Below are 12,917 nucleotides of genomic sequence, written 5' to 3'. Positions count from 1 at the left end.
TATTGTGTAATTTTTCTTTGAACATAGGCAGTCAGGAAATGGGTTGAAGAGAAAGGGAAGACAGGCAGCACAGGTCGCCATGGCCGGGACTCAAACAAGGGGACAGCCGGGTCGAGGTCCGCGCCGTCATATGACAATCTTAATATATTTTGGCCTATTTGTCCTCCTATTTATAACCACACTTAAACATTTTTTTAACTATATATTTATTTGGTTGGTTGAACCCATAACAGACAAAGACAGATAAATAGACAAGCATGTGAATGGATGGATGGTTTCAACATTGAGACAGGGAATAAAATCTGGAAATACATTCTACCGTACTGGAAAACAAATCAAAATCCAGACTAAATGGAAATCCAGGAGTCAGTGTTTTAAAAGAGCAACTAAAAAGGAGAGAAGAGCCTGGAGTTTGTCAGTCCGCTCATATAAATAATTAACTTGTTAATGTGCATCACATTATTTACTGAAAACTAAACAGATGTTTCATTGTTTCTTCTTAAACATGGACAGTTTAAGGATCAAGATAACTAGGAAATCTTTCAGGTGTGATGAATTATCCACACTGACACTGGTTGTCAAAAGACTGGGGAATAAAAACAAAACCGCTAACGCTCTTAGTACAAGAATCTTTATTCAATCATCTGCCCTTTTCTGCTCATCCCAGGAACATGACTGGAAAGAAACACGGCAATCATCTTCAAATCTATCATTTCAACCATTCATGTGTATTTTAAAAGCCAGCTGGGAGCAGGTGAGTTCTGGTGGATCAGCAGGTGAGTTCTGGTGGATCAGCACCTCTGTGGAAGCGTAGAAAAGGTCTGGATGCAGCTCTGATTCCTCCCTTCAACACGCAGCTGACGTCCTATTTCTTACCTGCGCAGCAAATGAGAAACGGTTAAATACTCCACACCCAGGTTATAAATAATAAGCAATTTACTCTGTGGAACCTTGCAAAAGTATTCACACCGCTTGAACTTCTTCACAATGTGCAACTGCAAATTTCAATGTATTGTTTGGGGGCATTTTAAGAGACAGATGACTAGTTGTAAATAGAGTGTTAAATATCTCGTGGCAATAAAAGCCAACAAATAGGACACACCTATTGAAAATAAACAGACTTAGAAAATATTCTGGAAGCAGCTTCCTACACATTTTTATGTCAAAATTCTGCGGACTCAAATTTCAAGAGCCTTCTGTCCTTTTTAGTCTAATTTCATGACACTTACAGAGTGGTCAGGCTTTAAATGAGGAGCCTGCAAACACTACAAACTTTGAAGAAAGTGGAGGCAGGGAGGGAGGTAGGAAGTAAGGAAGGATAGACGGACTGATTGAATATGGGAGGACGGCTAACTCAGGAACTGGGTGTAACACTGTAGAGGAACAATGCTCTTCATGGAGATGAAGCAAGCAGAAAATGAATAAAAACGTGAACTTGATGTTTGAACCGATTCCTCCTGGATGCATCGCAGCACTCCTGATATTTCACTGGTGAAATCCTCAGAAACGGACTAACAGCGTCGGACACACAGTGAGGAAAGTTTACTGTGAGTGTGTTTCTGTCCACACATGGAATCTATAATCTTATTGAGCCCTTCTGTCTTTCTCTTTTAACTTTCTTCATGAAAGAGAAAACAGCCACAGCTTGGTTCAGAGAGCGCACAGAGAACAGCCAGAAATAAAACGCAATCAGCACAGAGGGGAGAGCAAACGCGAACACGGTGACCAGCAGAAACACCACGACAACATCAGAGGAGTGGTCGGACCCCAGGCTGTGATGTGGGCCCAGCGGCGGGCTCTCTGCCTGGGTGTTCGCTGTGTCTGTAGCGGTATTCAGGACCGGAGGATGGCCGCTCTGAACCAATTGGTTGGGCCTAACATCCATTCTGATCATCTGAGTCATCAGGAAGTTATTTAAAAGCAGCAGTCTGTTAAATGTGGTTCAGTGGTTTTAGTGGGTTTTCTTTTAACCTCATGGATCAAAGTCCTCTATTCTTTCAGAACAACATAGGGAGGAATGGATCTGTGGGTTTTTTATTTCTGTTTAGTGTTTGTAGGTGCTTTCACACCTATTTAATGGTGTGTTTACACCGTCCTTTCAGCAGAGAGAGAGAGATAACTGTCACTCCATTTTTATACTTTCTGTCTCTCTTTTTATCACATTTGTTTCTGTCTCTTTCCATCTTTCAGTCTTTATCTGTTGTCTTTCTGTATCTATCCATCATGCATGTATTTGATTACCAGGCTCCGTCTTTTAAAGCCAAGGGTTTTATTTCTCCTCCAACAGCCAAGCCAGGTCAAAAGCTTTTATTCTGTGGTGACTGGACTTTAGCTGTGTGTCAGGGTTAGGGCATGAAACACTTGGGTTAACCACAGATATTCTTGCCAGCTTTCCAAGTTTTAACGGCGTGGTTTTCCTGCCCGTGGTCAGGAGCGTGTTCATCTGCATGCGAGAGCACGTAACTCGGCGTAGCATTTTATTCTTTTCAGCTCAAATTAAACATAAAGATAACTCTGTTGCCGTGAAAGTGAATAATTAATCTAAATAAATATTAAACCTGCTTTTTGTTAGAACAAAAACTGGAGCTTTTTTGAATATGTCACTAATAAACTGACGTTTAAACTTAAAACAATCAACAGAAGAAAACTTAAAAATAATGTTCAGGCTCACTATATTAGTTTTCCTTTTTTTACGTCATTTTAATGAGACACATGAGACTGCTTGTCCTTGATAAGCTTTGATGGACCGGCAGAGTGGAAATAGCTCTTACTTTTCTCTCTCTCTGTAGCGGAGCGTCGTGAAGGTGAACAGCAATCACACCCCTGCTCTAGTCTTTCCCTCCTGTAGTTGTTTTATTGTGCCCATTTGCCCTTTTGGTTGATAAAAGCTCGGTGTATTTTGCACCTGGGTGCCAATAAAGCGTCACACATCCAAGAATTATCCGTACCGACTGATGATATGTACCGGTCATCTTGGAAATAAAATATTAAACGTTTCCACGTACCCCCTGCAATGTGCTCACATACAACCAGGGGTACAAGTACCCGTGGTTGGGAATCACTGATCTACAGGATCACATGTTCTCTTTGGGTCTGATGGGTTGTTCTATAAAAACTGGCAGCAGATAAACGTCTCCAGAATGTACAGATGGTGCTAAAATACCAAGACATTTTGAAAAGGGTTGTTTTATTTCTGTTTGTTTCATGGTTGTCCACCCAGATACCAGGGGGGGAAATTTTTTAGCCTTAGAAACACGACAGAAAGCTCCGACTTCAGGGAGTAGAGGCAGCTGAGGCGGTTTGGCCCTCTGATGAGAAGCCTGCTGGTCACCTACATTTGAAGGTTTGTGGTTACAGGCGGAGGGGAGAAAAACACTAAGTTAGACATGGAGCTCAATAAAAATCCCTGGTGCAGAAAAACCCCAGGGTGCCCACAAGGAGCTGAGGCGAAGAAAGACAGTGTATGTTTCTTGGAACCTTTGATTAGAAAATGACCAGTGGGATGGAAAACAGGTAGATTGATTGACTGATGGATGGACAGTCTGGCACAGTTTAGTAGCCATCATATTGCCCGCCTGATGGTCTGCGTTGAATTACTGAGCCTTTTACTTTACTAAACCTCAGGTGACAACAGCCTGGGTGACAACACTAAAACAGGAAAGAGATCAATTTAATGTAAACTTAGAGACTCTGAGGACAATTGTTTTACGATGTGGCCACATGTAGGGGTGAATATACAGGAAGAAAACCAATGTCTGTGAGTGTGTCCATGCCCCAGATTATTTAACTGAACCAAAGCGACTATGTTGACGTGCATTGCTTATTGTGCATTCTCTCCTTACCTGGCAGTTTGAGCCACTTGGGCACCTTGCCTGGGTCAGATCTGGTTGGTTTACCACCCTGTGAACGTGTATATGATTCTGACTCTTCCTGCACAGACTTAGGGTCAGTGTCCATTCCTGCTTCTGATGGCGACGGGGGAGACTCCTCGAAGGCCACTGAACCGGAGCAGATCTCTGGGGACTGGAGCATGCAGCTACAGTAAAGAGAAAAGAAAAATCTTTGAGGTGAGGGTTGTTTTCCTGAGAGATGTTGGTGTCCAATCAGAGCTGGATTATCTTCCTGGCAGGAGAGCTAAGACAAGGTTAAATGCCAACATTGCTACAGCAGCTGAGGTTCAGTTTTAGGCTCTATCTTTAGAATTACTGGAACATGGTGTGTATGGCTGTCAGAGAGAGAGTGTGTGGGTGTGTGTGTGTGTGTGTGTGGGTGAAATGAGGGTGTATGGGTGCAACTGCTGTTTAGACAAAACCTCAAAAGGATTCCAATGATGACAGCATTGTGACAGAAAAACAGGCTGGTTGTCCTGCAGCTAACTAACTTATTAATCTTTTCACAAGTTTTTTAATTACTTTAGCAAAAAGGTGCTTAACGGGAGATTCTTTTTACAGATTTTGAACCAGGTGAAGCTAAAACTATGCGACTTGAGTTCTGGATAGAGCATATTTACAGACAAAGTGTAAATGCAATATATACAGTACAGACCAAACGTTTGGACACACCTTCTCATTCAAAGAGTTTTCTCTATTTTCATGACTATGAATATTGTATCTTCACACTGAAGGCATCAAAACTATGAATTAATACATGTGGAATTATATACTGAACAAAAAAGTTTGAAACAACTGAAAATATGTCTGATATTCTAGGTTCTTCAAAGTAGCCACCTTGTGCTTTGATTACTGCTCCGCACACTCTTGGCATTCTGTTGATGAGCTTCAAGAGGTAGTCACCTGAAATGGTTTTCACTTCACAGGTGTGCCCTGTCAGGTTTAATAAGTGGGATTTCAAGCCTTATAAATGGGGTTGGGACCATCAGTTGTGTTGTGCAGGAGGTGGATACAGTACACAGCTGATAGTCCTACTGAATAGACTGTTAGAATTTGTATTATGGCAAGAAAAAAGCAGCTAAGTAAAGAAAAACGAGTGGCCATCATTACTTTAAGAAATTAATGTCAGTCAGTCCGAACAATTGGGAAAACTTTGAAAGTGTCCCCAAGTGCAGTCGCAAAAACCATCAAGCGCTACAAAGAAACTGGCTCATATGAGGACCGGCCCAGGAAAGGAAGACCAAGAGTCACCTCTGCTGCGGACGATAAGTTCATCCGAGTCACCAGCCTCAGAAATCGCAGGTTAACAGCAGCTCAGATTAGAGAACAGGTCAATGTCACACAGAGTTCTAGCAGCAGATACATCTCTAGAACAACTGTTAAGAGGAGACTGTGTGAATCAGGCCTTCATGGTAAAATAGCTGCTAGGAAACCACTGCTGAGGACAGGCAACAAGCAGAAGAGACTTGTTTGGGCTAAAGAACACAAGGAATGGACATTAGACCAGTGGAAATCTGTGCTTTGGTCTGATGAGTCCAAGTTTGAGATCTTTGGTTCCAACCACCGTGTCTTTGTGCGGTGCAGAAGAGGTGAACGGATGGACTCTACATGCCTGGTTCCCACCGTGAAGCATGGAGGAGGAGGTGTGATGGTGTGGGGGTGCTTTGCTGGTGACACTGTTGGAGATTTATTCAAAATTGAAGGCATACTGAACCAGCATGGCTACCACAGCATCTTGCAGCAGCATGCTATTCCATCCGGTTTGCGTTTAGTTGGACCATCATTTATTTTTCAACAGGACAATGACCCCAAACACACCTCCAGGCTGTGTAAGGGCTATTTGACCAAGAAGGAGAGTGATGGGGTGCTGCACCAGATGACCTGGCCTCCACAGTCACCGGACCTGAACCCAATCGAGATGGTTTGGGGTGATCTGGACCACAGAGTGAAGGCAAAAGGGCCAACAAGTGCTAAGCATCTCTGGGAACTCCTTCAAGACTGTTGGAAAACCATTTCAGATGACTACCTCTTGAAGCTCATCAACAGAATGCCAAGAGTGTACGGAGCAGTAATCAAAGCAAAAGGTGGCTACTTTGAAGAACCTAGAATATAAGACATATTTTCAGTTGTTTCACACGTTTTTGTTCAGTATATAATTCCACATGTGTTAATTCATAGTTTTGATGCCTTCAGTGTGAAGCTACAATATTTATAGTCATGAAAATAAAGACAACTCTTTGAATGAGAAGGTGTGTCCAAACTTTTGGTCTGTACTGTATATATTTTTGTACAGTCTTGGCCTAATTACTGCTCTGAGTGCGTTGTTCTTCCAGCAAATTGCATGTTTTAGACACACAAAGACGTGCACATACCTTGCAATGGACTCATTGGCTTGCAAGGCTGAAACAGAGGTCTCAAGCAGCTCTCTTTTCATGTAAAACTCTGTGGAGGAAACCCGGGTTGAATTACAGTCCTTTGCAAAAGGCCAAGTATTTAATTGAAGAAGGCATGAAAATAAGAGTAAAAAAACCTGCTTTGACGTCTGAGCCGAAGTACACGAGAGCACCAGGAAACAAGTCGGCCTGAAGACAGATGCAGAGAATGTTGGAGTAAACAGAAGCTTTCAAAACGTTTGGCACACACGTCGATTTCGACACACAAAGTGAACTCCTGCTGCCTTCTGCTACAAGCAAACCAAACGTTCCTGGCAAATCTGAGGCAGAAATTAAGCTAGTTTCCTGGGAAGATTCATGGCTTGGGGGGATCTGAACCAGCAACCACTGCTCTTTGAAGTGGACCACATAACGAGCACCAATCAAATGATTAGAGAAAAGACTTTCACCCCTGAAGCATCACATTCCTCCACAGAGATGGTCCTAATGGTTATAATGGACCAGTGGCAGGAAGATCTATTATCAACCGTGTAATTTTGAGGTAAAATCGCAGACGGGTGGGTAGGCGGGGAGTCTGTCACTCTAATAGGACAGGAGTGAAAAACAGTTAAAGAAAATGTTTTCTTCACACGACAAACACACAAGATGGATGTTGTGGAGGAGAGAAATTTCATTTTTGTTCCAATCAAAAAAAAAAAAAAGGATTTAAATTATGATTTGCCATAGTAGACAAAAAAAAAAAAAATATTTCATCTCAATTAGAGATCCCAGTTAAGAGAAACACTGGAACTTAAAAACTGGCTGAAAATTCCTGCAAATAATCTTGATGTGAGAACCAGGAACAGTGTGAAACAGTCATCCTCCAGAACATCATGCACAATCAAGAACTTCAGAATGGGTGATTTAATGAATCTGTATTTCTTTCTTGGCTCTAAACACTTGCAAAAGCAATATAGGTGCAAAAAGTTTAATTTTAAAAGTTATTTTTGCTAAATTGCTGTAATAACCATGGTGTTACTGACCGACTAGCAAACTGACCAGCCTGAACCCCACAGATAATTTATGGACGACTGACGATGAGAGACACCGGACCCAACAATGCACATGACCTGAAGGTCACTATCAGAGCAACCTGGGCTTTAATTACACCTCAGGAGAACTACAGGCTGATTGCCTCCATCAAACGCCACATTAATGCAGTAATTCATGCAAAAGGAGCCCCAACCAAGTACTGATTACACACACTGTACTGTACATGTACATACCTTTCAGTAGGTCAATACTTCTGTATTGTCAATCATTTTTAAATTTGTTTTATGTTTACATATAATCATTTGAAAACTAAGTATTATCATCTTCTGACAATAGTAACTATTGCAAATGAACAATAAAACGTGGCCCAACGTGCTGACACCGAGGACTTTACATTTATGACATAAACCTTGAGCGGTCTCTTCGTTGTGTGCTACACCTGTGTCACTTGGACACATAAACATACTTTTGAAGATTTCCATGAAAAATATGCATCTATATTTAGCATTTTTATGAATTCCATTATAAACCTCAGTCGTCAACATATGTAACAACTATTCATGAATTGCTTCAGTTTTTAATCCCTTAAAAGTCTGTTTTAGTTTTCACAGCTTGTTCATTTATTAACTTCTTTTTTTAGAAAGTTATCTGTTGAGCGCAAATTAGAACTTTTTGGATAAGTATTATCAGAGACTGGAGGTGTCAAAAATATGCAGCAACATTGCTTCTGAACTATTTTTCATTTTGTTCAAAGAGTAGATTTTACTCCCTTATGACGTCTGAGGAAATTAGATGAGTTACACAACCTGAAAAAATATAAGACATAGTAATTTGAACACAAGAGAATGAGAAAAGAAACAGCATTAGGTTTGAAATGGTACTTTAACAAGTGCATTTTGAATGGGAGCCGAAGGCAACAAAAATGCAGGAAGAGGGCAGGTGGTTGCTGGGGTCACATGAGTTTACACATGCTCTGGCGTTTTGTGTGGCTGGTTGCTAAAATGGGACATACTGCCCTAATTGCTGTCATCAGAGCCCTGTGAGCAGGAAACAATGTGTTACAGCGGAACAATGAGCATTCCTGCGATCCCGTTCCCTCTAAAGCCACACATAAGACGGGCCGATGAGAGACCTGTGGGTGTGTGTTGGTGTGAGAGAAACAGATAGGGAGGGATTGAGTAAAAACACAGAACAACAGGAGGAGGCTGAACGGATCCTGATGGAAGAGTGAGGGGCAGACGGGTGAGGAAGGGGACGCCTGGTTTCAAAGAACTTCTGGGTTGGGAAACATTCCTCTCCTCACATGACACAAAGTGATTAAAGTGCCTGTTAGCGTATATGTAGGAGACACATATGCACGGATGTCTGGATGACATGACAGAAAAACATTAAAGATTCCTTCTGTGTGTTAAAGATTGATGTATAGACACAGAGACGGAGACAGACGGTACGTGCCCGAGTGTGTGCAGAGATTAAAGATTTAGTTTTTGAGCCCTTTAACGCTTTTAAGTCCCTAATGGATAGAGACATGGGGGTGACCGTCTGGGTGCTGGAGGCTAAAAGGAAAGGAGATGGGGTGCAGGAAGGGGGTGGGGTCGAGTTGTGGGAAAGCCGGTCGGGAGACGGAGAACAAAGACAGTTGACATACATCACAACATCCAATTTGACGGAGACAGATCCTGAAACAGGAGAGGCTCAACAAAGACGTTTCGAAGAGGGCTTTTAAGGTTTTTGTCTTTAAGGATTGTTATCGTTTGTACCAGCTCCACTGAGGTCTGAATCTTCATCACAACATGATAAACTTCAAACAACTAACACTCCCTCCCCTTTGCTTTGCTGCGCCTTCAGGTGTCAAAATGTAAAATGACAGAAATAGTATACATCATTCCAACTAATACATCTAAAATAAAAAGACAAGGAACTGAAGAGAGCTACCTACTTTATAACTTTGACACCCTTCTCTCTAACCTCAAAGGCAACATCCTGGCTGCCCACTGCTCCCTGTGTGTGTGTGTGTGTGTGTGTGCGCGCGTGTGTGTTAAGATCAAAGCGAGGCCTGTATTAACCCCATGTGCCAGTCTGGGAAGAATCAAGCCCAGCTGGGGTCAAGGACAGTGGAGACAAGGGTGGGTGGGGTGGTGGTGGTATGAGTGGAAGCGCAAAAAAGGGATGGAAGGGGCAAGAATGTAGAGGGGCTTTGAAGAGCCAGCCGAAACATTTTACAGTCAGTGTGTGCTGAGAGGAGAAAACATGTTTTGTTGGAGTTTAACTCTGATGGACTTGTTTGAGGTAAATCAGCCCTTTTAAACATGTCTGTGAGAAGAATCTTACCTCTATCAGCGAAGCCGACGGGTCTTTCAGAATGACTTTTGGAGGGGTGATGACTGAAAGAAAAAAGGTGGAGATTTACCAACTGATAATAGAATCCATTATAAAATCCCTCCTGCAATAAAAAAAAAAACAACTTAATTTTTGGGGAACTAATCTTTTTTTTTTTTTACATTTTGTTGAATTATAACCAATAAAATCCCATATAGAATACATTAATGTATTTTATTGGGATTTTTAGAAAAGGACCAACAAAAAGTAGTGCTTAACTGAAAAAAGGATGCATAGTTTTACTTTTTACAAATAAAATCTGAAAACTGTGACATTTGTATTGGGTCCCTTTAATCCGATACCCCTATTTAAAATACAGAGCCGTAAATTGCCTTCAGACGTCATAAAATAGTAAATAGTGTTCCCCTTTTTTTGTGATTTCACCTCAGTATAAATCCAGCTGTTCGGTGAAGGCCTCAGAGGTTTGTTGGAGAACATTAGAGAACAATGAGCATCATGAAGACCAAAAAACACTGTAGACAGGTCAGGGAGAACGATGTGGAGACGTTATGGAAGAGTGACAAGAAGAGAGCTTTTGTTGAGAAATGTGACCAATATTTAACTTTCTGGCCAACATGTAGGGAAGAAAACCAACACTGAGCACAACATGCCCATGATGAAACATGGCGGAGGCAGCATTCTGCTTCAGTGTTTCAGTGTTTAAATGTCCAAAGCTGGTAAAGACACACCGAAGTTGTATTTGCAGTGAAAGTTTGTTCTACAAAGCTTTGACCCAGTGGTGCTAAATAAAAGTGCATGCCAAGGTTGGCAGATTTTTATTTGTAAATATCTGAAAACCATGAATCATTTCCTTCTACTTCAAAATAATGTATTGAAGTATGAGATTGGAATTTGACGTTCTTAACATCTGAAACGTTTTGAGAAAGAAAAAAACACTAAAATATGATTTTATGAGATTTAAAGCATAATACGATGCATGCAGATTTATTTAAAATGTCCCATCCTGAAAGCCTTAAGTTAAGACACAGAAAATTGTCTTTGTGAATGACATTTCTTTAATTTCCTCTGGCTCTTGTCCACTGGCTTGTTTTAGGCGGCGCGGCTCCAGTATCAGTTATGTTTCCACTGATCCGCAGACGGCTGAAGCTACGGCTTGAAGCTCCGCTGTCAGCGTAGTGCGCTGTGCTGTTATTAGTTACTGTGTGACACTGTCACATAAAAGTAATCTGGGTGAAACTATAAAAAAATTATTAAAATGTTCTGCCCTCTGGACTGGCGAGGCTACAATTTTGGGCTTTATGAAGAAGTTTATGTCTCAGCCATGGCAATAACGAGGACGTTAAAGCACAAAACCGTGGATTGTTTACTGTGGTAAGTTAGTTTTAGGTTGGATTTTTGTGCTCCGCAGATTCAGCGGATCTTCCTCCTGTTTGACCCGAGTCTGATTATGGGCAGCTGTTCCATCTTAAGGTGGTTCTCTTAAGGACCGTCAATAAATTTTCGAACCAAACACTTTGTTTCATGGGGGTATTGTTTTGTGTGTTTTGGGGGAAATGTTTGTGCCTCTGAACAGATGATTTTATGTGTGATCAGCTGGTTTAGGATGTTATTAAATACAGCTGACATGGTGTCCTTTTTCTTTCCTTTCAGCGTTCAGGCATGGTTTATGATTTGTAAATAGTAAAATTATATTTCAATTTGACCCACTTTGGCAAATGTGGTCCTTAACATTATTTTAGGGGCTTTTGAGTTTCATTAACCTTTCCCTGCACTACCTTCTCAAAACCTTCTCATTTCTCCCCCTAGAAATGAGAGGGTTAAATTAATGCAATGTACGTTAACCTGTCAATATGATTTGACTGTGTTGGCTTCATCCAATTATATACTTCGGCGTGTAAATTATATCTGTTTGTCTTTTAAAGAGCCCCCAGATGACATTTGTTGTTCATCGTTGCTACATAAACTGAACTGAATAGAAATAACTGTCATGGTAGTGTGTTTTCAGTTTTCAGCTGTTAGCACTCAAATGTGATTTTAAAGTGTGTTTATAAATCAGGATCAAAACAGATTTATCAGGAGCAGAAATATGAATCAAAATCTTAACGCAGCAACGGGTGAGTCTTGATAGATGGAAACAGTGTAAATATATAGGAGATTGAATGTCACTTACATAAGTAGAAACTGATCTGAGGATCCTCCAAATGACTTCTCACAAAGTGTCTCACTGCACCAACTGGACAAAAACAAAGTAAAAAAATCATCTATACCTCCATCACTCAGTTTGTGGACTATAATTCATGTTTCAAAAGGAATTTCCCTTTAATTTGTTTGTTTTCTGCCGACTGTCGGAGGGCTGCTGCTCATAATCCCTGGAATTACAGACTTGTCTCATTCCTTCTGTCTCTATCACTCTGCTGCGGCTGCAGTCATGAATGCGGTTATGAAGCCACAAGTATACTTCACATTGCAGCCATACCTGTGGCTAGTCAGGTGAAATGAGCACTCTCCACAATCTGTACAAACACAAACACACACACACCTGTCTCAAGGGGCCTGAAGAAGCCCTGAAGAACATGTCTGTCTGGAAACTGGACCCTCAGGACCACCTGGAGATGCAGAGGTTATGCAAAGTCTGCATTTTAAAGAAACACGATGTACTGTTCCTTGCAAAAGTATTCAAGCCACTTCAAACATTTACATTTTGTCATGTTAAAACCACAAAATTCTGTGCATTTTTGGGGGGATTTCATGCGTTGGACCAACACAGAACAGTGCATACTGGCGAAGTTGAAAGAAAAGGATACATAGGATTTAAAAAATCTAGTAAAAATCTAAAAATGTAGTATTCAGAATCCCTGAGCCAATGCTTTGTAAACGTTTTGTCTTCAACCACAGAAGCAAGTATTTTGGCGCGAGTCCCAACCAGCTGAACGACTTGTTCCTCCATTCTTTGAGAAGTAGCCCGAGCTCGGTCCGATTGAATGGAGAGCATCTGTGAACTTCAATGCTCAAGTCTTGCCAAGGACTTTTTATTAGATTAAGGTCTGGAGTTTGATCGGGCCTTTATAAGGCATAGTAGTATGCTTTGATCCCCAACAAACTTTAAAGAGGAATTAAACCCCAAATCCACTCGTTTTTGCAGATAAACTGTATAAACAGGCCCTTAAGGGTGCCATCTTTATGTTTCTGTCCCCATTTTTTAATTTTCATGTAAACCTGTTTAATTCAGCAATATTTGTCGTAAAACCGTCTCAGTGCTGCC

At 41.2% G+C, this 12,917-nt stretch overlaps 1 protein-coding gene across 1 annotated transcript in view; it reads right to left on the bottom strand.

Moving 5' to 3' along the window:
- Positions 1-615: 615 nt before the first annotated feature.
- aspscr1 (ASPSCR1 tether for SLC2A4, UBX domain containing) overlaps positions 616-12,917 on the bottom strand; it is a 30,703-nt gene continuing 18,401 nt past the window's right edge. Inside the window, exons 11-17 of the mRNA XM_047365521.1 lie at positions 12,195-12,261; positions 11,826-11,888; positions 9,647-9,699; positions 6,421-6,472; positions 6,263-6,332; positions 3,843-4,036; positions 616-876 (exon numbers count right to left, since the gene is read on the bottom strand). Of these exons, the coding sequence (XP_047221477.1) occupies positions 866-876; positions 3,843-4,036; positions 6,263-6,332; positions 6,421-6,472; positions 9,647-9,699; positions 11,826-11,888; positions 12,195-12,261 (510 nt within the window). The 3' untranslated portion in view covers positions 616-865. The remainder of the gene's footprint in view (positions 877-3,842; positions 4,037-6,262; positions 6,333-6,420; positions 6,473-9,646; positions 9,700-11,825; positions 11,889-12,194; positions 12,262-12,917) is intronic.

The sequence above is a fragment of the Girardinichthys multiradiatus genome, chromosome 5, assembly GCF_021462225.1.
Source record: "Girardinichthys multiradiatus isolate DD_20200921_A chromosome 5, DD_fGirMul_XY1, whole genome shotgun sequence".
Classification (NCBI taxonomy): domain Eukaryota; kingdom Metazoa; phylum Chordata; class Actinopteri; order Cyprinodontiformes; family Goodeidae; genus Girardinichthys; species Girardinichthys multiradiatus.
The sequence above is the reverse complement of the archived record's forward strand: the minus strand, read 5'-3'. Positions and strand labels throughout refer to the sequence as shown.